This window comes from Erythrolamprus reginae, chromosome 3 (assembly GCF_031021105.1).
Source record: "Erythrolamprus reginae isolate rEryReg1 chromosome 3, rEryReg1.hap1, whole genome shotgun sequence".
NCBI lineage: Eukaryota > Metazoa > Chordata > Lepidosauria > Squamata > Dipsadidae > Erythrolamprus > Erythrolamprus reginae.
This window is the reverse complement of record NC_091952.1, coordinates 54,635,688-54,660,938: the sequence shown is the minus strand read 5'-3', so window position 1 is coordinate 54,660,938 and position 25,251 is coordinate 54,635,688. Positions and strand designations below refer to the sequence as shown.

The window sequence follows — 25,251 nt, the reverse complement described above, 5'->3', positions numbered from 1 at the left end:
TCAACGTACATAAAATAAAATATACATTTGTCAAGAATCATGTGATACAACACTTAATGATTGTCATAGGGGTCAAATAAGCAATGAAGAAGCAATATTAATAAAAATCTTAGGATATACGCAACAAGTTACAGTCATAAATTCATGGGAAATTGCTTTAGTTGAAAATTTTCAAAGAATGACAAAGAGTCTTTTAAAATAATCTATTATAAGGGATTTTTTTTTCAAAATTTTATTATGGTATTAGCTATATTAAAACTGGTTTCCCTAAAAAATTACCGTACTCTGTCTTTAGAATATTTGTTCTAAATAGAAATATTGAATATTGGTGCTTAGATGTTTGGGATGCTTCCGTCCACCCACTATATTACATACATTTGCTTTTATTTTTTGTAAAGTTATTTTCATTTTGTAAGTTGATTTTATTTTATCGGGATATTTTGTTTCTCAATTTAAAAAAGAAAAGGGAAAAAAAGATGATGTGTTTGGAAGGAAAAAAACATACACGTCACTGCCTCTGTTGCTGAGAAGTTGCCCTCAGATTCTGTGTTGGATGAAGAATTTCCATTCATCGGGGATCTATGAGATGTTGAACGCTCTTCCAGTGAGATTTCCTCTTTCACAACCGTGGTCTGATTCTGAGAACTAGGAGTAGAAGTTATGAAGTCTGAAATTGCTGATGCTACCTCTGAAGTTGGCCTGGAGGAAGGGCATGAATTTGTATCTTGGCCTGCAAGGGAATAGAGAGTTTCAGCATTAATATAGCTTACTTATAGTATGGACAGCATGTGAAAATCCAGGCGGATAAAAGTGGAACTATCATCACAGGAGCGTTTGTCTCTCTTTTATGTATGCAGAGAGAAATAATAATAATAATAATAATTTATTAGATTTGTATGCCGCCCTTCTCCGAAGACTCGGGGCGGCTCACAACAGTAATAAATGGGCAATAGAACAATAGAACAAATCTAATAATAAAAAAGATATTTAAAACCCCAACAATTAAAAAACCATACAGCACATACATACCAAACATAAAATATAAAAGCCTGGGGGAGATGACTTAGTTCCCCCATGCCTGGCGATAAAGGTGGGTCTTGAGTAATTTGCGAAAGACAAGGGGGGTGGGGACTGTTCTAATCTCCGGGGGGGAGTTGATTCCAGAGGGCCGGGGCTGCCACAGAGAAGGCTCTTCCCCTGGGGCCTGCCAAGTGACATTGTTTGTTCGACGGGACCCGGAGAAGGCCAACTTTGTGGGATCTTATCGGCCGCTGGGATTCGTGCGGTAGAAGGCAGTTCCGGAGGTATTCTGGTCCAATGCCATGTAGGGCTTTAAAGGTCATAACCAACATTTTGAATTGTGACCGGAAACTAATTGGCAGCCAGTGCAGGCCACGGAGTGTTGTAGAAACTTGGGCGAATCTGGGAAGCCCCACGATAACTCTCGCGGCCGCATTCTGCACAATCTGAAGTTTCCGAACACTTTTCAAAGGTAGCCCCATGTAGAGAGCATTGCAGTAATCGAACCTTGAGGTGATAAGGGCATGAGAGACTGTGAGCAATGACTCCTTGTCCAGGTAGGGCCGCAACTGGTGCACCAGGTGAACCTGGGCAAACGCCTAGAAAAAGTGGACTTCATTGTCTGTCATCCCATTATATATTATCATGTATCGGCAGTGGTTGAATGAAGAGTAAATGGATTTGTGACCCTCTGTTATTTGCATGTAGTTCACTTGCCATTTTGGGCATGAGCAAAACTGCCCCCCCATTCCCCAGAATCTGTCAGTGATCTGTAGCATCCCAATTTTATATTGGCTGTCATTTTCTCACATATTACTTCTTCCACAATGAAAATGAGAAACTGCATAGGACAGAAAACAATCCCACAATTTTGAAGATATAGGCCAAATGCTTTACTGCATCCTCATTTTGATTTTATATTTAATATTCAAATATCCCTATTTTTGGGTTTTATGTGTGTGGTATTTTCTGGGCCTCTATTAGCCCAGCCTTCAAAATTCTATAGACAGAAGGATTTGTTAGGCTGGTATGTAAGCCTAAAACATATGAAGAACAGTTGCAAGAAATGGATGTGTCTAGTTTGATGAAAAGAAAGATATGATAGCAATGTTTAAGGTGTGCCACAAAGCATCTGAAAGAGCACAGGAAGCAATGAATGGAAACGAATAGAGAGAACTAAGCTAGAACTAAAGAGAAATGTCCTGACGGAACAATTAATCAGAGAAATGACTTGCCTCCAGAAGTTGTGGCTGCTCCAACACTGAAGGTTATTAAGATAAGATTGAGCAACCATTTGTCTGAAATAGCAATATCATTTAGACTTAGATATTGCTTCACAGTGCTTTATACGTAGTTCTCTCTAAGTGGTTTACAGAGTCAGCATATTGCCTCCAGCGATCTGTGTCCTCATTTTACCGACCTCAGAAGGATGGAAGGCTGAGTCAACCTTGAGCCTGGTGAGGTTCAAACTGCTAAATCGTAGGCAAGCAGCTTAAATAGCCTGCAGTACTGCATTCTAACCACTGTGGCTCTTGGTTATAGGCCTTCCTGTATAAACAGGGGGTTGAACTAGAAGACCTTCCAACTCTGTTATTCTGTTAAATAAGATCCATCTGGATATACCTTATGTACACATGTGACAGGGTATCATTTTAGCTTTAGAAGCAGACTTATATATGAGCCTGAGTGCTCCATCCTCCCCTCCCATAATGTTTCCCCTTTCAGGGCACTGCTGGGTTTAGTTTAGTGCTGAATCAGGCTAGAATATCATGTGCTTCCGACATCATGAGAAATTATGGCACAGTGTCAAAAAGAGAAAAGGAAAGGATTTGTGTATGGCTGGGCTGTGTACAAATACAGTACAGTGAACCCTCGATCATCGCGAGGGTTCCGTTCCAGGACCCCACGCGATGATCGATTTTTAGCGAAGTAGCGGTGCGGAAGTAAAAACACCATCTGCGCGTGCGCAGATGGTGTTTTTGCTTCCACTGCCACCCGCCCTTCGCCCGCCCACCCCGTTGCTCGCGCCTGGGGTGCGCGCGCGCGCTTGGGGACTCCCTAGCTCCGCTTCCCAGCTGGGGAGCGGAGCTGGGATGTCCCCAAGCGCGCGCGCTTTCCCCAGCAACGCGCGCGCGGTGGGGACTCCCTAGCTCCGCTTCCCAGCTGGGGAGCGGAGCTGGGATGTCCCCAAGCGCGCGCGCTTTCCCCAGCAACGCGCGCGCGGTGGGGACTCCCTAGATCCGCTTCCCAGCTGGGGGAGCGGAGCTGGGATGTCCCCAAGCGCGCGCGCTTTCCCCAGCAACGCGCGCACGGTGGGGACTCCCTAGATCCGCTTCCCAGCTGGGGAGCGGAGCTGGGATGTCCCCAAGCGCGCGCGCTTTCCCCAGCAACGCGCGCGGTGGGGACTCCCTAGATCCGCTTCCCAGCTGGGGAGCGGAGCTGGGATGTCCCCAAGCGCGCACGCTTTCCCCAGCAACGCGCGCGCGGTGGGGACTCCCTAGATCCGCTTCCCAGCTGGGGAGCGGAGCTGGGATGTCCCCAAGCGCGCACGCTTTCCCCAGCAACGCGCGCGCGGTGGGGACTCCCTAGATCCGCTTCCCAGCTGGGGAGCGGAGCTGGGATGTCCCCAAGCGCGCACGCTTTCCCCAGCAACGCGCGCGCGGTGGGGACTCCCTAGATCCGCTTCCCAGCTGGGGAGCGGAGCTGGGATGTCCCCAAGCGCGCACGCTTTCCCCAGCAACGCGCGCGCGGTGGGGACTCCCTAGATCTGCTTCCCAGCTGGGGAGCGGAGCTGGGGTGTCCCAGGGAAGCCTCTGGGGGAAGGGGGGAAGACCCAGGGAAGCCTCTGCCCGGCGGGGAAACTCCACCATCTACGCATGCGTGGAAGGGCACGCATGCGCAGATGGTGGAGTTTACTTCCGGGTTGAAAACTCGCGAAATAGCCCTTTCGCGATACTTGAGGACGCGAAACTCGAGGGTTCACTGTATATACCAAGAAACACATTGCAAAAGTGGATACTGAGTATCCAATCTGAGTATTGTATTGGCAGTTCTGTGTTAGCAAAAAATTCAGAAGAGAAGGATTTAGGGGTAGTGATTTCTGACAGTCTCAAAATGGGTGAGCAGTCAGGCGGTAGGAAAAGTAAGTAGGATGCTTGGCTGCAAAACTAGAGGTATAACAAGCAGGAAGAGAGAGATTGTGATCCCGCTATATAGAGCGCTGGTGAGACCACATTTGGAGTATTGTGTTCAGTTCTGGAGACCTCACCTACAAAAAGATATTGACAAAATTGAACGGGTCCAAAGACGGGCTACAAGAATGGTGGAAGGTCTTAAGCATAAAACGTATCAGGAAAGACTTAATGAACTCAATCTGTATAGTCTAGAGGACAGAAGGAAAAGGGGGGACATGATCGAAACATTTAAATATGTTAAAGGGTTAAATAAGGTTCAGTAGGGAAGGGTTTTTAATAGGAAAGTGAACACAAGAACAAGGGGACACAATCTGAAGTTAGTTGGAAAGATCAAAAGCAAAATGAGAAAATATTATTTTACTGAAAGAGTAGTAGATCCTTGGAACAAACTTCCAGCAAACGTGGTTGGTAAATCCACAGTAACTGAATTTAAACATGCCTGGGATAAACATATATCCATCCTAAGATAAAAATACAGGAAATAGTATAAGGGCAGACTAGATGGATCATGAGGTCTTTTTCTGCCGTCAGTCTTCTATGTTTCTATGATTAATGCTACTATTTTATATGTGCCAAGATTCCTGTAATAAAACTTTAATCTTGTTGTGTTTAGATTTTAGTACTATTTGTCATTTCTCGTTGAAACTTACTTAAATTGATCACTTTGTTTTGTCCATTTTTTTAGTCCACAGAAGACTCAAAGCTGTGAAATAAAAGTATTGAAATTACCCCAGCTATGTATGTGCTTCATAGTAATTGCTCCTTTTTTTCCTTTCTGGCAAAACATGCACCAACTAAAATGGCATTGAGTTGAATTTGTGAAGCAACAACAGTGAGCTGTGTGTCATTGGGAGATGGCTTGATGCAATTGTTGACTACTTCAGCTTCAACAGCAACAACACAAGAGCACGCAACAGATTCAAACTTAACATCAACCGCTCCAAACTTGACTGTAAAAAATATGACTTTAACAATAGAGTTGTCGAAGCGTGGAACTCATTGCCAGACTCAGTGGTGTCAGCCCCCAGCCCCCAACATTTCTCCCTAAGACTCTCCACGATTGACCTCTCCAGGTTCCTAAGAGGCCAGTAAGGGGCGTACATAAGTGCATTGATGTGCCTATCGTCCCCTGTCCAATCTTCTTTCCTTATCTCATATATCATACATTTTCTCTCCTTTCCTCCTACTTCTCTTCTTTCTTACTTTCTATCATTATATATATTACTTAATGTCTATTCTCTTTCATATGTATTGTATATTGGACAAAGAATAAATAAATAAAAATAAATAAATAAATAAAAAATGTTATTGGGTAGAAATAGAACCTGTTGAAAGAGAGGCATATCAAAGCATGAGAAGAAAACTGGAGAAATCACTGAAATCAGCAGCCAGACTCCCATGGAGACCCTGAGAGGGCAGGCTGACAAAACTCTCTCTTCACCCCTAAAACCTCTTCGGTTTCACCACAGCACTATTCCTTCCTACTCTCTGGTCTCCTTCCTGCTCCTGCTGGGCACTCAGAATAGCAACAATTTGCGCACGAGACGAGCAGCTGGATGCTCCAGCTTTGGAGGGGTGGAGCCACATTTTATATAAAGTAAATTACACCTTAGGTGAAGAGAGTAAGACCAAACACCCATAATTACACTGCCGGTAACAACAAGCCCCTCCTCCTCCTCTTGCAGCCAGGCAGGGGGCTGAAGGCAGGAAATAAGGAGCTTTGGACCCATCATTATTCTGAATAGAACAAGTGGTCCTACATGCAGGCAGTCAGGGAGGAAAGAAGGCAGACCGCACACAAATAATTTTAGTCACCGTGTAGCACAGGGCCCAGTATGAAGACTGAGGGATAGAGTCTAGGGGTACTGTAGTTTAACAAGCTATTTTCTGTGTGATTCATAAACATCTGCACCAACAAATGATTTGAGGTGACTCATACAGCAGCATTGTAGAAACCTTTCCAGAAATGATTGTTTTGACTAGTATCAGAATGCTCGAGCGATTGGCAAGCTTCATCAAACAGAAGCCTTTGCTTGGTACTTCAGTGCATGATCTTCCCTCCCTGAATGTTTACTTTAAGAAAACTGGCCTTTTCTTCAAAAATACAAAACAATCATGTTATTGTTATCATACTGGAAACCTCAGCCATGCTTTCGCAGGTCTCTTTTCTATGTGAGGAATTTTTAAAAAATTAAAAATTCTCTAAAAATCCCTCCCACCATTACCTCTGCTCATCTTCTACATTTAAATATAAATGCCTATAGATTAAACAAACAAACAAACAAACAAATAACATTATAATTTACAAGCAATCCTGTCGCCTTCCACCCCAATAAAGTGTGTGAGCAAACTAAATTGGGAAATTACCTAATTCCAAGAAAGACCAGACTGGACTCTCCAGAGTTCAACCTCACTGTCCTTATTAAATTGACAGAAGTCTGTTGTGGCCTAGAGGTGCAGCTCGTGTCTCACAATCAGGAGGTTTTGAGTTCGATCCCAGGTAGAGGCAAGGTGAGTGTGAAGTCTGAGTCTCCTTTTGCCTGCCTAGCTGGGTCTTTCTTTTCTTTTTGCTTCTTGGCTGCCCACGCTTCCAACTCCTTGCCCAGCTGCTTCCCCACTGCTGTCAAGCCAAACTGATTTGGCAGGCTGCCTTGTTGATGGCAGGGACAGGGGGGGAAGACGACAAAAGAAAGACACAGCAGAATTAAACTGTGGCACAAAGTTCAAAGTTGGAGAAGAAGGTGCTGAAGAGCTCGATGCATCTTTCTTTCATCCCCTCCCCCTGTCCCTCAGCATCGTAGGATGGCCGCAGTAGCACGCCCACTTCCGTTTCCTTCAGCAACCCGCGATGCACTGAAGCCATGGAAGGTGAACCGCGAAGTGCCAAGGGATCACTGTACTTCCTCATGGTTCTCTTTAACACCCTAGAGACTCTCATTTGATGGGACCAGCAGCGAGCTACTAGCTGGAACGCTAAATTGCACTCGTTGCCATGGCTCATAAGAGCTTGCAGGGCCAGCGCGATTTTGCTTCTGCACCTGTGAAGATAGCAAAATCACTCATGGAGCCGAAGGTGCGCTCGTGTTTCGGTGAGGATTTTTTGCTTCCGCGCATGCCGAAACACGGGCGAACCTGCAGCTCCGTGCATGATTTTGCTACCTCCACAGGTGCAGAAGCAAAATCGTGCTGGCCCTGCAAGCACTTACAAGCCGCGGCGGCGAGTGCAATTTAGCATTCTGGCTAGCCCACTGCTGGATGGGACTCAAGGCACCAACCCTCCAGTGGTATATATAGTTGTGCTCCGTTAAAGTAGCAAAGGAGGGAGAATGTGTTAGTAAAACATTTCCTACCAATTTTGATTTAATTTTAATTTAATTTTAACATCCAGTTGCAAAGCATTAGGTGTTTTGCTCATAATTCTATTTTTTTAAAATTGCTGTTATACTTTTTTCAATCTAGAATCAAAGAGTGGAATAAGCACAACATTGCATCTGGTTTATTTTGTATCTAGGATAAAAAAGAAGTAATATGTCTTCTAATCCCAATATTTTATTTTATGACATGTGATGCTCAGAACTTTGCAGAAGTTGCAATCTTTCCTGCTGCAAGACCTTATTAATTGAATCAGTAACACCTTGACTCTACTCAGATGTCACAACCAAGTCAGACTTTTGTTCATTTGCCTTTCCCATTACCATGCAGTTTCTGGTTTTCCAACAATTACAGATTGCCATAAAGTTTGAACCAGGCAGATATTGCTAAGAGGCAAGAAACCTGTTGAGTTTGTTTGTCTGTGGGTTTTTTTTTTACTCCTACTCATTCAATATTTGGGGAGGAGAAGAGCTTTGTTTTTCTTTAAGGTAAGAGGAAGGATATGTTGTGGATTTGGGTATTTTTATTTCAATTATGTTAATTTGGATATTGTGAGCTCAGTTTAAGTGGGCTGGTGTTTACCTTGTCTTCATTGTATTGTACGCTGACTTTTGCATTTGTATTGTAGTTTACAAGCAGCTATGAAACTGTTTTAAGCCAAAAAGCAGACCTAGAAATATGCTGCAATATATATATATATATATATTACCTGCTAAATATAACTTGCCTCTGTAATTAGAAACTATGCTTTTTAGTACTTTTCTAATTTTGAGTTGGGAGCAAACAGCTGAGCAGTAACTACCTAAATACAGTGTGAATCTGGATTATCATCCAAGATGGAGAACCTGTTGTCAGAAGTTGAAAAACCTATACAGTGGTACCTCTACCTAAGAACGCATCTACTTACAAACTTTTCTAGATAAGAACGAGGTGTTCAAGATTTTTTTGCCTCTTCTCAAGAACCATTTTCTACTTACAAACCTAGCGTCCAAAACTGTAACCAGAAAAGGAGGGGAGAAGCCTCCATGGGGCCTCTCTAGGAATCTCCTGGGATGAAACAGGGCCAGAAAAAGCAGGGAGAAGCCTCCATGGGGCCTCTCTAGGAATCTCTTGGGAGGAAACAGAGCCAGAAAAGGTGGGGAGAAGCCTCTGTGGGGCCTCTCTAGGAATCTCCTGGGAGGAAATAGGGCCTCTACCCTCCCTGTGGTTTCCCCAATCACACACATTATTTGCTTTTACATTGATTCCTGTGGGAAAAATTGCTTCTTCTTACAAACTTTTCTACTTAAGAACCTGGTCATGGAACGAATTAAGTTTGTAAGTAGAGGTACAACTGTTCCTTCAAAGCTTCTTCATTATTAGCCATACTCCAAGCCAGGGAAGCTTGGAATTGCTATTTGGCAAAACTTAAGAGAGCCACATATTTCCCATGTTATTTCATAAGGTGTATTCTGATTTATGGAATGCCACCTATTATCAAGTGAATGAGTGTTCAGACATCATCTGAGAACTTATGTGATCATAGTAACAGCCAGATGTTCCATATTCATTCTGCCTTTAACTGAAAGATTGGATTATTTACTTGGTCTTCCCTTCCCCATAGATTCTCTTATCAGATCTATTATGCACAGGTAACCACATAAATTGCTTTGATTTTAACAGAAACAGCACAGAGACATAACTTATTTTAGCTAAGCAGACAGGCTCATGCAGTCTTTCTACATACACACAAAAAGAGAATTGAACTGTTATTAAAGAGTATCACAGATCACACAAATGTATTACCTATACTGTGGTATATATACCTTAAATAACACTCTACAGCATAAGAGAAATTCCAAGAAACCTACAGCTTTGTGGAAGGGAAAAAGACCAGGTCATGCATTAAAATACCTTGCACTTTTCCTGATCTGGTTCAGCCGTGCTTAAAGCAATGCACTCAGTGATATTTCAAGAAGGAGGTCTCTGAAAAACTTCAAACATATACAGCTTGGTGTCTAAAAACAGGAAGACAAATATTGGTTTGGCCTGCCATTTCTTCCCTCCTCAATACTGGGATTATTCTAAGGCGAACCTCCCATTTTAACATTTTTATCAGTGAAAGATTGAACAGACTTTTCGACATATTGACTCTTAAGATTACTGTAAGGAATACCAGAAAGTTTATACTATTTAAAAATATTTGTTACACTCCACAATAATTTCCTGAAAGGTTTTATAGCACATACACAACATGTGTATATATATATAAAACATACACATGCACACGGTACACAAATAGACATAGTGTGTCCCCAAAATTAAGCCCTATACTGTGTAGTTAGTTAATTATGTAACTGACAGACCCAAGAACCAAGAAATACATGTCCTCTAAGCAGTGTCCTTTATTGTTTTTGAAGCAGGGACCTTGAGGGACTGCCACAAAGAAGAGGGAGTCAACCTATTTTCCAAAGTACCTGAAGGCAGAACAAGAAACAATGGATGGAAACTAATCAAGGAGACAAGCAATGTAGAACTAAGGAGAAATGGAACAACTTGCCTCCAGAAGTTGTGGATGTTCCAATACTGAAAGTTTTAAATAAGACATTGGACAACCATTAGTCTGAAATGGTCTATGGTTTCTGCTGAGAAGGAGGTTGGACTAGAAGACCTCCAAGGTCCCTTCCAACTCTATTATTTTCCTATTGTTCCTCACTATAGACAAAAATCTTGCCAAGCTAAAGCAACTCTTGGCATCACTTTAGATCACTCTGGAAATCACTAAGGAGGTTTCTTTCTTTCTTTCTTTCTTTCTTTCTTTCTTTCTTTCTTTCTTCTTTCCTTCTTTCTTTTTCTTTCTTTCTCTCTCTTTCTCTCTCTCTCTCTCCCTCCCTCCTTCCTTCCATCCTTCCATCCTTCTTTTCATCCTTCCTTCCTTCCTTGTCTTAGAATAATCATATTTTAAAAACTAATCAATGGTTGGAATTTATATTAGTCATCCTAATGTTAAGTTGAGCTGCCCTTGAACAGCATTTGGAAGTGTCAACTGCTGCAGTGGTAATTGTTACTAGTTATTTAATTGTTGCCAGTGATTCATTATGTGTAATACCTCTAGTTTTTAAGCTGCCAGTGTGTTTTCGGGAGCAATTCAGAGTACTGGTTTTTCACTTTAAAGCTCCTAAGGACATGCCTAACCTCTTCAGGATTTGATATTCCTAAGTGGACCTCAATGGATTTCCATAATATCAAGAAATGGTGAATTGAAGAAGGCTTCACTCAAAACAAAAAGTGAATGAAGAGCCAGCAAGTTAAGCCACCTCTTCATAATTCCTCCTGGCTAATGAGAGGTCTTGAAATCACAAGTGTTTCAGACAATTATTTCTTGAAAGGAGACCATGAGATAGAGGTTTCTGGTGGGTTAAAGAGCTTTGGGAGATGTGGGGATAGTCTTCTTCTCAAACAACACTTGGTGTCTTAAAAGGGCACTGAGTTAACTTCTTTTTATAATTACTTTTGGAAATGGCTATTTCTGCTTTTCTGTAATGGTATATAGGAATAACTTTGAAGAAGGGTGTTGAGGAAGAGATGCTGCCTACAGCAATATTTCCCAACCTTGGCAACTTGAAGATACCTGGATTTCAACTCCCAGAATTTCCCAGCCTGGGGAATTCTGGGAGTTGAAGTCCAATTATCTTCAAGTTGCCAAGGTTGGGAAACACGGCGTAGAGGATTCTTTCTTTCTTTCTTTCTTTCTTTCTTTCTTTCTTTCTTTCTTTCTTTCTTTCTCTTTCTTTCTTTCTTTCTCTCTTTCTCTCTTTCTCTCTTTTTCTCTTTCTCTCTCTCTTTCTTTCTTCTTTTTTTCTTTCTTTCTTTCTTTCTTTCATTCATTTATTTGATTGATTGATTGATTTTTATGCCGCCCTTCTCCTTAGACTCAGGGCGGCTTACAACATCTTAGCAATAGCACTTTTCAATAGAGCCAGCATATTGCCCCCACAATCTGGGTCCTCATTTTACCCACCTCGGAAGGATGGAAGGCTGAGTCAACCTTGAGCCGGTGATGAGATCTGAACCGCTGACCTGCAGATCTAGCAGTCAGCTTCAGTGGCCTGCAGTACTGCACTCTACCTGCTGTGCCATGATTAGTAAAAGAGGGGATCCACAAATGGAGTTCTTTGTTTTTCAAGGACTGGAGTCATTTGGAGTTAGAGACTTTGGCCTGCCAACACCACAGTATAACAGAGCTGTAAACAATGTACTACCTGTTTCCCAAGTGTGCACTATAGTTTATTGCACTGGGTCAACTCCATTCTCCTCTACTGGGCCACATATCCTCCTGCCACTTACACATCTTTATACTCAATCTTTTAATATTCAGTTCAAACATGAATCTCAAAATCTATAAAGTAACATAAAACCTGCCTTTTACCAAAAGTTCTTATACTAATTGGGATAAAATGCTATTTTACTATGGTTGTTCCTCTTCTACTTGCTACCAAGCTCCCAGCAAAGCTATTAATTCATGATATGCTGATAACCAAATTTTATAGTCCTAACAATTGAACTATGATCCTCTTGCCTGTTTATAATAGTTGTGAAACTCCAGGTATTGCTTCCACTTCCCTGTCTGCTTATTACCTTTCCTCCTACATCCCTTTCCCAATTCTGTTGTAGCATTTGATTTAGTAAGCCAAGAGCAGAGCTCTTCAAACTTGGCAACTTTAAGACTTGTAGACTTCAACTTCCAGAATTCTCCAGCCAGCACAGACACAGCTGGTTGGAGAATTCTGGGAGTTGAAGCCCACAAGACTTAAAGTTGCCAAGTTTGGGGGACCCCTGGCTGAGAACATAGGTGGGCAGGCTGAGGCTGGACATCTGCTCATCCCTGAAAACACCAGAGTGTGGTTAAAGGAACACAGGCAGCTACAACACTGGCCTGAATGTTTCTAAGTAAAGTGAATGTATAAAAGAAGGAGGGAACTGGAGGTGAGAAGTGGTTCTACCTGCTGCAGCTGCTTTTCCAAAGCAGCCTCAACTTCATTGCCCCTCATAAGCCCACAGCTGCAGAATGAGCAGAGAAAGAAACTCAGAAAGAGGCTGTAAAGGAGACAACTGGAGATTTGTAAGATTCTGTTAATGTAGCCTCAGGATAAAGTAGAATATTCATTACGTAAGAATATGTCCCCCTCCCCTGACTATTTTCTGAGGTCATATAATTCCATTTTCAGCTATTAGAAACCTTTGGTTTGACAAGTCTGAAAATACTTGGTGAGTTTTAATTAAAGAAGTTTTAAATATAAGTTTAATTGCTTTTTTTTTCTGGAACAGAAAAAGGGTGATTAAACATTTTATTTTGTAAAAGTATAAAAGGACTAAGAATCCAATAAATTTGCAATAAGATATTGGAATTAATTGCAAAGAATCCTTCCCATGAGAAAATGCTTTCATTTTGAATTCTTTTTAAAAAAATATACGTGATAGGCTAGAGCTTTAAAGGTTGGATATTAGAGGGAAGTAAAAAGAGCTAAAAATTACAATTAAAAGAGAAGAACACTTAAACTCAACATAAAATACAGAATGAAGGAAAATATATTAACATTGGGCATATTGAATAATATTTTTGAATAATCAACCATCGCTTTATTTTAAAAGTGTTGTTCTCCATATATATATATATACAGTATATATATATATTTAAAAGACCATATGGAAGAGAAACAAATAAGTTAAGATTGAGTCTATTTTGAAAGAGGATTTAAAAATGGAAGGCTATAAGAAAAATAGTAAAAATGCTACACTGGACATTCAAAAGCCTTCTGGATAGTTGAAAGGAATATACAGATAACGAACAAGAAGAGTATCTGCATAATTTTCTCATATTATATTTACAAAAGAGATGAGTTGAAGTTTTGAAGAAATGTATGAGAAGGGTCAAAGAAGACAAAATGAAAAGAAATCAAGTTCTAGAGGATTATTTGAAGAGACTAAAGATTTGGGATCATTAAAAGTAAGAGGAATATAAAGTTGGTTTATTTGACCAAAGTTAAAATAAATTTGTTACCTCTGGTACCCTTAATGGTCTTTTGCTCACATCAGGACTGCAATAATGAAGCTTTTCAACAATTTAGTTATAGATCAGAGATTTAGTACATCATTTGTTGCATTTTAAAAGGTGGTGATAAATATGATTTTTTAAATATTTGTTGTAATAAATACTATATATTTCCTTATACATTTCTTATTTTTACTATATTCTTATTTCTTCTTTCTATTTTTTCTTTTTCCTATCTGCACCTTCTATTTTTATCTTTTCTTTTCTTTAGTTTGTATTAATTTTTATTGTTGAACATATATATAAACTATAAAAGGGGAATAACAGAAATCTACAAAAGCCAAGATATAATTATCTTCCATTTTGAAAAGTTCTAGACTGCCACACCAAAGATGCCTTCCTTAAGAATTATCACATACCCAGCACTCTTCACATAGATAAGGGGCAACCAACATAGAAATACCATTAGCATTTGGACTTACAGTGTTCCCTCGATTTCTGCGGGGGATGCGTTCCGAGACCACCCGCGAAAGTCGTATTTCCGCGAAGTAGAGATGCGGAAGTAAATACACCATTTTGGGCTATGAACAGTATCACAAGCCATCCCTTAACACTTTAAACCCCTAAATTACCATTTCCCATTCCATTAACAACCATTTACTCACCATTATTGCTGGTACTCACCATTGAATAAGACACTTAGTGATCCTGATATTTATAAACATAATTATTTATTAACAATAATTATTTTTTTTGTTATTTGCAAAAATTATTAGCTTGGTGATGACATATGACATCATCGGGTGGGAAAAACCATGGTATAGGAAGTATTTTTTAATTAATATTTTTTGAAAAACCGTGGTATAGGCTATTCGCGAAGTTCGAACCCGCGAAAATCGAGGGAACACTGTATATACCGCTTCACAGTGCTTTACAGCCCTAAGTGGTTTACAGAGACAGCATATATTGCCCCCAACAATCTGGGCCCTCATTTTACCCACCTCAGAAGGATGGAAGGCTGAGTCAACTTTGAGTCTGGAGATACTTTAGAATAAACAATATATTCAACCATGCAAAGGAGATCAAGCAGACAAATATACACAACAACCCTGATCAAAACAGGTAAACAAGCTGCTACTCATAAATAACCAAACCCCTGGTTCAAAACATGGACTATATAACTTTGCAAAAAACAACAACAACAACCCTACAAGCTCAGGAAACATCAACATTCCACAATGTAGGGATGTCTTTGATTCTTCAACTTCTTCATCAATGACTTGGACAAGGGGATAGATGGGGAACTCATCAAATTTGCAGATGACACCAAACTGTCAGGAAAAGCCAACACTCCAAAAGATAGGCACAAAATACTTGTCAAACTTGAACATTGGCTGCTATCTAACAAAATGAAATTCAAAGGTGAAAAAAGTAAGGTTCTATATTTAGGCAAGAAAAACAAAATGCACAGGTACAGTATATGTGGTACATTGCTCAACAGTAGTAACTGTGAGAGGGAACTTGGATCTAGTGGACAACCATTTAAATATGAGCCAGCAGTGTGCAGCAGCTGCCAAAAAAGCCAACACAGTTCTAGGCTGCATTAACAGAGGGATAGAATCAAGATCACATGAAGTGTTAATACAACTTTATAAGGCCTTGGTAAGGCCACACTTGGAATACTACATTCAGTTTTGGTTGTCATAATAGAAAAAGAATGTTGGGACCAGTAATAGGCAGCCAAGTTTTACTGCCACACTGTGGGTGTGGCTTATTTTGTGGGTGTGGCTTCATGGTCATGTGACTGGGTAGGAGTGACTTGCCAGGTATGTGATCAGGTGGGAGTGGCTTAAACGATCATCATCGTTCAAGTGAACTGTTAAGTCCTTGATTTACAACCTTACCAGTGTCGCTCGCTGGGGTGACAATTTGCTTCGCGTTTCCCGCGATCTCTTTCCTTGGTTGCTCCCCCACCTCAGGCTGGGTAGCTAAATAAAGTTGATATTGATATTGATATTAGGTGCTGCCAGAAGCATAAATGCTACCGGCGCTGCTTCCACTCACGCCTTCTGCTTGCACCTCAGGTGGGAGGTGGCCACGTGAGGCTGGAGGGGAGCTGGGCAGGAGAGAGGGAGGCTCGTCCAAGGCCAGGAAGGAGGAAAGTGGAAAAAAGTAAGGAGTGCAGACGCAGCAGCAGCAATTGACTCAAACTTGTAGTACAACTTTCAGAACTAGAAGGTTCAGAAAAAAGCCTGGAATTAATAGTATCATTCAAAAATCTGACCCATTTTGACCACATACTGATCATCCTACATCTCAGCCTCTGAGGTGTGCTTTCAAAATGCACCAAGTTCTAAAACCTGGTGGAGAAATTGATAGGATGAAAAGTTGGGTGAGTGGTACTTTATATAACCAAACGTGTTAGCAGTGCTAAACAACCTGGCAGGTATTATATAGGTTATCATTTTGTAGTATCAAAACTATCTCTTGCTTTATCCCTTGAAAGACTCAGAAGAACACTAATGAGGCAAAAGGAACTGGTTGGATTGCTGCTTGCTTAGCATTCAGCCCCACCTGTTTCTGGATGGATCTTCAAATGTGTACTGACAGTAGCTCATTATAGCCATTTTATGGGGCACCTAAGCATCACTACTTTCCTTTATTCATCCGCTCATGTTTTGGCATCCTTTTTTGTATATCTCTTAATGGAAATAATTCATTTAACAAAAAAAATATCTGGATAGAAATGCAAATCCCTCAAGGTATAATAAATCTGTGCTCAGTTAAATACACTGTCTAGTAAATGTTATAATTGTAATACAGAACTTGTCATTTATTTCCTATCTGTGATATATACCAGAAAAGGTATCAGATGCTTCTAGGCAATGTTGTAATATAAACATTTATTATCAGTGATGAACAATTTAGCCTTATTTCTGGATTCAAGCTCTTAAATGACAAATGACAAATTAAACGGCAAAAAAACTGTATAAAAGAGGGGATGAGCAATTGAATATGTAAACAGAGCACTTTCTTTGTATCAACAATAAAACTTTCCCAAGTTTATTGAGATTTTGTATATTTCTTTGGTGAAATCGGTTAAAAAATAATTCCACAAATGGAAGGACATGTTTTTTGCAGCAGCTGGACTCTCTGAATATTTATAGACAGACACTTGGGTCTTATAATAAGGAGAGTGGAGCTGAGTTTTATAACAAATTTTACATGCATTGTAGGAAGGCTGACATCCATTATTATTTTTATAGAGTGCTGGTGAGACCACATTTGGAATACTGTGTTCAGTTCTGGAGACCTCACCTACAAAAAGATATTGACAAAATTGAACGGGTCCAAAGACGGGCTACAAGAATGGTGGAAGGTCTTAAGCATAAAACGTATAAGGAAACACTTAATGAACTCAATCTGTGTAGTATGGAGGACAGAAGGAAAAGGGGGGACATGATCGAAACATTTAAATATGTCAAAGGGTTAAATAAGGTTCAGGAGGGAAGTGTTTTTAATAGGAAAGTGAACACAAGAACAAGGGGACATAATCTGAAGTTAGTTCGGGGAAAGATCAAAAGCAACATGAGAAAATATTATTTTACTGAAAGAGTAGTAGATCCTTGGAACAAACTTCCAGCAGACGTGGTTGATAAATCCACAGTAACTGAATTTAAACATGCCTGGGATAAACATATATCCATCCTAAGATAAAATACAAAAAATAGTATAAGGGCAGACTAGATGGATCATGAGGTCTTTTTCTGCCATCAGTCTTCTTTTCTATGTTTCTAAATGAATGAAAGGAAAACTAAATATTGTGTTTTTTTCCATAAAATCTTCCTGATATAAGAAATGGACCTCATATGCACATACATATCTGAACATTATGGAAATATCAATTCATAACTTTCCGGCTCATAATTTTAGGCTGCATATGATCCCAAAATCTTTACTGCACTTTCTAAAGCCAAAATTTATGCTGCATATTTTCACTATTATTGAATGCCAAAAGTTTGATTTGCAAATAAGATGGACAATTTTTTAAAATAGGCTTAACTAAAATAATAATAATAATAATAATAATAATAATAATAATAATAATAATAATAATATATTAGATTTGTATGCCGCCCTCTCTGAAGGCTAAACTAAACTGAACAAAAAAAAATGAGATTCTTTAGAAGAACAAACAGAACATATTGGGAAAAATAATTGTGCCATTTCTGTGACATAGCGAAATCTATAAATTTCCTGTAGCACAATCACCATACTTTTCAATGTGAACATTAGGGATTCTCCCCCCCCCCTCCAAATTGGTTTATTTAGATAAGCAGGCTGAAAATATTGGATGACTTTGAAAATTATCCTTTATATAAGAAGGCTGTTTAAATGGTGAGCTTTAAATCTTTTTATGATATCCAAATAAAAGTTTTGCTCTCTTTTCATTTCTTCTCTATCCAGTTATTTCTTCTCATTGCCTCAACTTCCTCAGCTTTTCTTTATCTTTCTTTCCCAGAGTTGAGCTTTCCAGATCTCTCTCTCCATCATTATGACTGAATGGTGCAGGAATGGTTTGTTTATGTGTAGAGGAATAGGAAATCTCCTTGAAAGACAAGAGAAAGAGCTGCTACCAAAGGAATAGTCGGACAATACTACCCTGTTTCCCCACAAATAAGACATCCCTTGATAATAAGCCCAATTGGGCTTTTGAGTGCCTTGCAATAAGGCCAAGCATTTATTTTAGAGTTCAACACATTAGTGTTGAAAACTGGGTAACTGTTGATGTTAATTAGTTGGGTAATGAAACCTCAAGTGAAGAGTCAAGTTCTCCTCATCTCCTCTACATTATGTGTGTGAGAAAGTGACTTGAGAAAATGATTTGTGAATCAGTTTTATAAACCATTTTTAAAGGAAAGACATTTTAATGAATAGATACAAATTCCAAATATCATCTCTTGAATTTTTGGCAAGTACCACATTTTTCGGAGTAGAAGATGTACCTTTCCTTCCTCTAAAACAGGCTAAAAATTTGGGGGCGTCTTATACTCAGAATGTAGCTTTTTCAAAGCTTTTTTTTCCAGCCCTAAGGAGGTGATAACAATCCTCCCAGCTCTTCCCGGCTTACTGGCTTGTTTTCATTGCTACTCCCTCCGAAAAAGTTTTTTCAGCCCTAACGAGGTGCTAACAATCTTCCCTTCCCAGTTTTCAGGATTTTTTCATTGCCATACTGAAGTTTTTTCCTGTCCCAAGTCTTTGCAGGCTTGTTTTCATTGCTACTCCTCCCGAAGAAGATTATTTTTCAGCCTTAACCCGGGGATAAAGTAATGTGCTGAAGCTGACCAGACTAAGGATGCTAGCCAGATGAATACAGTGGTATCTCTATCTAAAAATGCCCCTACTTAAAAACTTTTCTAGATAAGAGCCGACTGTACCTGGTAAGTTGATTCCCCCCCCCCCCATTTTCTTCCCCCCAAACTAAGGTGCATCTTATACTCCGAAAAATATGTTATATATGCACACCATTACATAGGTATGTATACATAGGAGATATGTTGATATTTAGAATGAAACAGAATCTGCAGGACTGATTTCAATGTAAGGTTGCTAATCCTAGTTTGGCAAACTATTGGTCAAACCGTTGGCCAAACTATTGATTAGCCAGCCCAATGCTGGATTGTTCTTTTCTGGTGCAAAGTAGTCAATTATCACACAAGGCAGGAAATTTCAGGCCTGTTTATTCTGTACAGCACAAATAAGTCTCATCTCTGGACTAAAACACAAATCGAGAGTCCCCAATGCACAAGTTAGCATAGCTTTTACATACTTTTGGAAAACAGAGGCACATGATCCTTAGCAAGCAATAAAATATTCACACCCATGTAGAGGATGGCCCACCCAGCAGGTGGGTTAATTATTAAAATATTACAGACCTTGGCCCTTCTGTATCTAACTGATAAGACCATTAATTTAACATACCAAGCTTTCTAGCTAATTTATCTGCAACAAGAAAAGGGGAGTTAGCACATTCTAACTAATCTGTTTACAACAGGAAGAAGAGACCAGCTTTGTTTCCACTGCTGTCCTCATTCAGAATGGTACATGCTCTTTGATAAAGCTATCATGAAGCCTTCCAGGAATTTTAGGGCAAGGATGTTAGGCCCAAGAATGAGAGGCTAATGTCCAAAGTGAAAACTTCTAGGAATAGAAATGAGCAAAATGAATTCAACAAAATGGAGTTTTCCTGGCAAAAACCAACCACATCAAATTCTAAGTACTGTATAGGAAAGCTAAGCTAAGACTTTTTTGTCTTGTTTTAATTTTTTTTCCTGTTTACTCTTCCTTTGGAGATGGATGTCAAATTAATACAGTATTTGCCTTCCTTTGGGGTAAATGCTGTAATTTTAAAAAGTGCATCCCATATTCTATAAATATATTGGCAGCGACTTATTGCATATGCCAGTGATGGCAAATCTATGGCACGGGTGCCACAGGTGACACACAGAGCCATATCTGCTGGCATGCATGCCATTGTCTTAGCTCAGCTGCAACGTATGCGTGCCAGCCAGCTAATTTTTGGCTCACACAGAGGCTCTGGGAGGACATTTTTTGTTTCCAGAGAGCCTCCAGTGGGATGGGGAAGGGTGTTTTTACCCTCCTCTGGCTCCAGAAAAGCCTTTGGAGCTTGGGAAGACAAAACATGAGCCTACTGGGCCCACCGGAAGTTGGAAAATAGGCCGTTTCCGGCCTCCAGAGGGCCTCTAGCGGGTGGGGGAGGCTGTTTTTGCCCTCCCCAGGTATTGAATTATGGGCATGGGCACTTGGGCATGTGCACACTCATGGTCTTTTGGTACCTGAGGGAAAAAAGGTTCGCCATCATTGGCATATGGCATCATTTTGTCAGTGTTAAACCTAAATTTCATTTTTATGGGAAAAGGCATTTATTATACATGTATCCTAAGAAGATTGTATTACATTGAGTTTTATTAATATGGAGAATGAAGTTAAACAAACATATGGATTTAAGCAAGATTGTTACTAATACACTTTAAAGTTTCTCCCAAATGTTCATTGCATTCTATAGCACTGAAGAATTAGCAATTGGTTGTTCAACTAAATCACTTACATTCAATCTGAAATTATCAGGTAGCACAGTTTAACATTCAAAATATTTAGAAAAGGGGCAGCAATGGCCAAGGAGTTCATTGCTTTGTGTTCTGGACAAAGTCTGCCTTACCTAAATCAACCAAATCATTTTGAAGATGCAAACTAGATGTGTTAAGCATGAAGACAACTACACTACATCCAAACTGGCAGTCTTGGATAAAAGCAGAACCATGGTTTACGTATCTTTAGCCTACTATAGTTCAAAGGCAAGACAGAAGCATTTATAGTATCATCATTTATAGTATGATTGTTCTGCCGGGCTCTCTGATAGGAGCCTCCCGAAAATTCAAGGGTACAAATTGCAGACACACACATGTTTGAAAATGCAAAACAATGTTCTTTATCACAAAATTCAAAATAAACTAAGCACTCCTTTTGTATTGCAAAGAGCACTCTTCCCAAAACAACCGGGTAGTCTGTACAATTTCCCTTAAGCAGTCATTAAGTACTTAGCTAGCAGCTGTGAAGAAACTACACACCCCTTGTTCTTCCAACAAAGTGAGACACACACACACACACACACACACACACTTTGCGCTGGTTTGGTTTCAAAGGCGTGAAAAAATCAACAAAGTCCAGAAAACAGCAACAAACGATTCCTGAAGAACTGCGATCAGATACTCTTTCACAATGGCCAAACCCACACGCTGCTAATTACTGGAGCCCCACCCAACCACAGGTGGCCTCATTTTCTCTTGTAATAATCCTTTAGTTGTTGTCTCCTATGCATCACTCTACGCATGTGTGGATGTGTCATTAATTCTTGTTCATAATCCAGGGATTATACAGATGATTGATCTCCTCCTGGGCTGTCTGCCAAACTCCCCTCTTCCCTGTCACTCATGCTGCCTTGGTCAGAGGAGGCTTCATCGGCAGATTCCATCGGGAGCAAAACAGGCCTGCAGCATGTGGATGTCTCCCCCACATCCACCTGCACATTCCTTGGGGCAGGAGCTGGGCCAGAGCTAACCACAACAATGATATTGGACTGTTTTTGAGAAATCTGTCTGGGTGTTCTTATTATTTATTCCTTCCTGCGAGGAGAGTATGCTAACTATACCATCTTTAGATATGGACAGTCAATATAAACAATGTGGTTTACTGGGCCTTGTTTCCTGTCTGGTTGTCCCTCTTGTCTACTCAGGGTCAATTCAGTGTGCTGGGAATGTTTTATTATAAGGGCACTTTAAGCTATTAACACAGATAGGAGCATCTTAAAAGATTGGTAGAAAATGCAGCTCACAGCTTCTTTTACCACCAAACTGTGGGAAATCATATTTACTATCGAAACCATTACCAAAATTCTGATTTATTTATTTTTTTAGATATCCTGGTTGGCAATATTTAGGAAAGATCATTACAGGACAGCACAATGTTTTCATATTTAAGACACACTGGCAGTTGCTGTTGCAAGTTACTTCTTTAAGGAAGGAAGTGACATGGCTATATATACATTTCTTTAATAAATAAAAATAAATGTGGTGCTTTCCATTCTTCGTTTGTTTCTCTAGCAATGCAGACATGAGCTTAAAGGCTGAGAAAAAGCACATGTGGAACAGATCTGGTTAGCAGTAGACCTTTCAAACGGACCATCATGCTAACAAAAATTATGGCAAGCCTAATCAAGGACATGCTGGTACAGTAATTGTGTAACCTTCTCAGGTCAAACCAGCACAGGTTCTTCAAGAGGAAATTGTGCTTCTATAACCCTTTAAGAGATCTTTGGAGAAGTTAATTGAAGATTAGATATATGGGAGCTAGTGGACATTATTATTAATGAGAATTATAATTTGAATTTATCTGACTCCTTTTACTGTAAATCATACTAATCCCTCAGTGTAGATTGTAGAATACCATACAGTGACAGCTTTGATTGGTTTGACAAGACAGCCTTTGATTTTAAATGAAATTATATACCTGAATGCTCATCTATAGACATTTCTAAATGTTCAGCCTTTGAATATCAGCCTAGTGATATTGCAAAAATGTGTAATATTGTCCTCTTTTCGATTTATTTTTACTTTTCAAATAACTCCAATTCTACTTATTTTGTGTATGAAGTTTAAACTGTACGGGATTCAAACTTTGTTGATAAAGATCATAAACAATGAAGAGAATAAAAATGGCAACTTGAGAAAAATTCCAACATTTTCTATTACGATGCACTAGCAGATGATTTAATGTTTCCTTAATGGTAATTTAGTCTATTTATTTGTAGAATAAATAAATATATATATACCTCACATAAGAAGAAAAAAATTTATGGTAATTGTTTATCAATTGTAATATAAGGGTAACATTTTGCATTTTTTATAATCACATAATATGTCATGTAGAATATTGTATGGCCTAAAATGTGCATATCTCCCTAGTGCCTTCTGGGATTTCAGCATTTATTTCCTATATTCTGAAACATATTTCAAAATAAGAGGAATTACACCCCATATTCTTCAGATACCCAATTTTATAATCAGAATTAATTTATTTTAATCCTGGAATAAACCATAATATCAGAGATTCTGTTTAACTTCTCTGCACTAAACATCTTTCCCATCACTTCTGAAATGTGCCTAGAGTATCTTGATCAACTTTGCAATTGTCTTAACGTTTGGACTTTTGCCCTGACACAGATACACGGGTTTTGTATCATCTTTTGTTTCAATCCAAAGTACAATTTATGTCTTGAATAACCTACTGATAATTTCTTTTCCCCATCACTGTGTTTCTTTACATAGTGAGAGAGAAGAACAAGGAACAAAATGAAACCCTATTCTGTACTCAGAGGAAAACCAAAGAAAGCCAGATAACAGCATAGTTTGCTCCTGAGTCACTGAGTTTCATAATATATGTGCAAATGGGACATTTTTGTACCGACCATATTATCAATAGCCACAAAACTGTGAATAAGCAAAATTGTAGATGGAATTAATCAGTCACAAAGTTTGTAGATAAAGCAAATTATAAGGCATACATGCTCTAATCTCAGGGTTGATTGTTGTCATTATCTTCCTGGAAACAGGAGCAACTAGTCACCAGCATCATGGTCAGAAACTTCAGAGGAAAGAGAAGTACCTTAACCACAAGTGACCATTGGAGCAAGCTGTAAGCTATCTGTAAGCAACATAGTCAAGAGGCCCTTTTATTGAAAATATAAACCGGACCAGATTATCTCCGGGACCGCCTTCTGCCACATGAATCCCAGCGACCAGTTAGATCCCACAGAGTGGGCCTTCTCCGAGTCCCGTCAACTAAACAATGTCGTTTGGTGGGACCCAGGGAAGAGCCTTCTCTGTGGCAGCCCCGGCCCTCTGGAACCAACTCTCCCCAGAAATTAGAATTGCCCCCATCCTCCTCGCCTTTTGTAAGCTCCTTAAAACCCACCTCTGCCGTCAGGCATGGGGGAACTGAGATATTCCCCCCCCCCCAGCTCTCTACAATTTATGCATGGTATGTTTGTATGTATGTATGTTTGGTTTTATAATAAGGGTTTTTTTTAGTTGTTTTAGTATTGGATTGTTACATGCTGTTTTATCACTGTTGTTAGCCGCCCCGAGTCCATGGAGAGGGGCGGCATACAAATCCAATAAATAAGTAAGTAAGTAAGTAAGTAAGTAAGTAAGTGAGTGAGTGAGTGAGTGAGTGAGTGAGAGAGCGAGCGAGCGAGCGAGCGAGCAAGCAAGCAAGCAAGCAAGCAAACAAACAAACAAATAAACAAATAAACAAACAAACAAATAAATAAATAAATACCACACAGAGGCCAGTTTGAGCTCCATGAACAATTCCCTCAATCATTAGATGACAGATTGTTTCAAAGCTGGGTAGCTGCCCTGAGGAAGACCGGCTAATCCAGGAGAGGGTGTGCTTACCCTAACCAAATGAGAGAAAGTAGGTGCAGATACACTGAACCCTAATCCTGTTAAAAAAAACCCCAAATGTCCATCTGCCATTTTGCACCATGCACAAAATAGCAACAAAAACAACAGCAGAAAAAGACCCCAAAGGCACTATATTGCAAGAACTGGACTCTATTCATCAGCTGAAGATGTATAAAACTGAAGATTTACAGCACAGTTTAGAAGACTATAGATAGATGCAGATATACACGTCTCTAGGTAAGATGCAAGCAACGTGGCATGAATGGCTTTAGTTCCTTTGCATCTGCTACCTTCTTTTCTATGAACAATGTTTTTCTTTCAATTTTTCAAACTCCTCAAACTTTATACTGTTTGGGACTCACAAAAGGCCAAAGCATTTGATGTGTAAAGCCCAGTTAGGAATTCAGTTGTGCAATGTATCTACACAATAGAATGCTGAAAAAAATAGAATGTTTAGCAACAAAACCAATTCTCCAGAGTAATTGCTACTGCAGGCATTAGTTAAAAAAAATAAAAAGACTTGAAGACTCTGTAATGATGCAGTAATTCCACATTTTTTCAATTACTGCAAGGAAAGGCTAGGAACAAC

At 39.7% G+C, this 25,251-nt stretch overlaps 1 protein-coding gene across 2 annotated transcripts in view; it reads right to left on the bottom strand.

Moving 5' to 3' along the window:
- Nucleotides 1–25,251, bottom strand: part of LOC139165664 (myoD family inhibitor-like) — a 69,046-nt gene that overhangs the window by 19,883 nt on the left and 23,912 nt on the right. For both annotated transcript variants that reach the window (XM_070748881.1, XM_070748880.1), the window contains exon 3: nt 506–730. In XM_070748881.1, the coding sequence (XP_070604982.1) occupies nt 506–730 (225 nt within the window). The remainder of the gene's footprint in view (nt 1–505; nt 731–25,251) is intronic.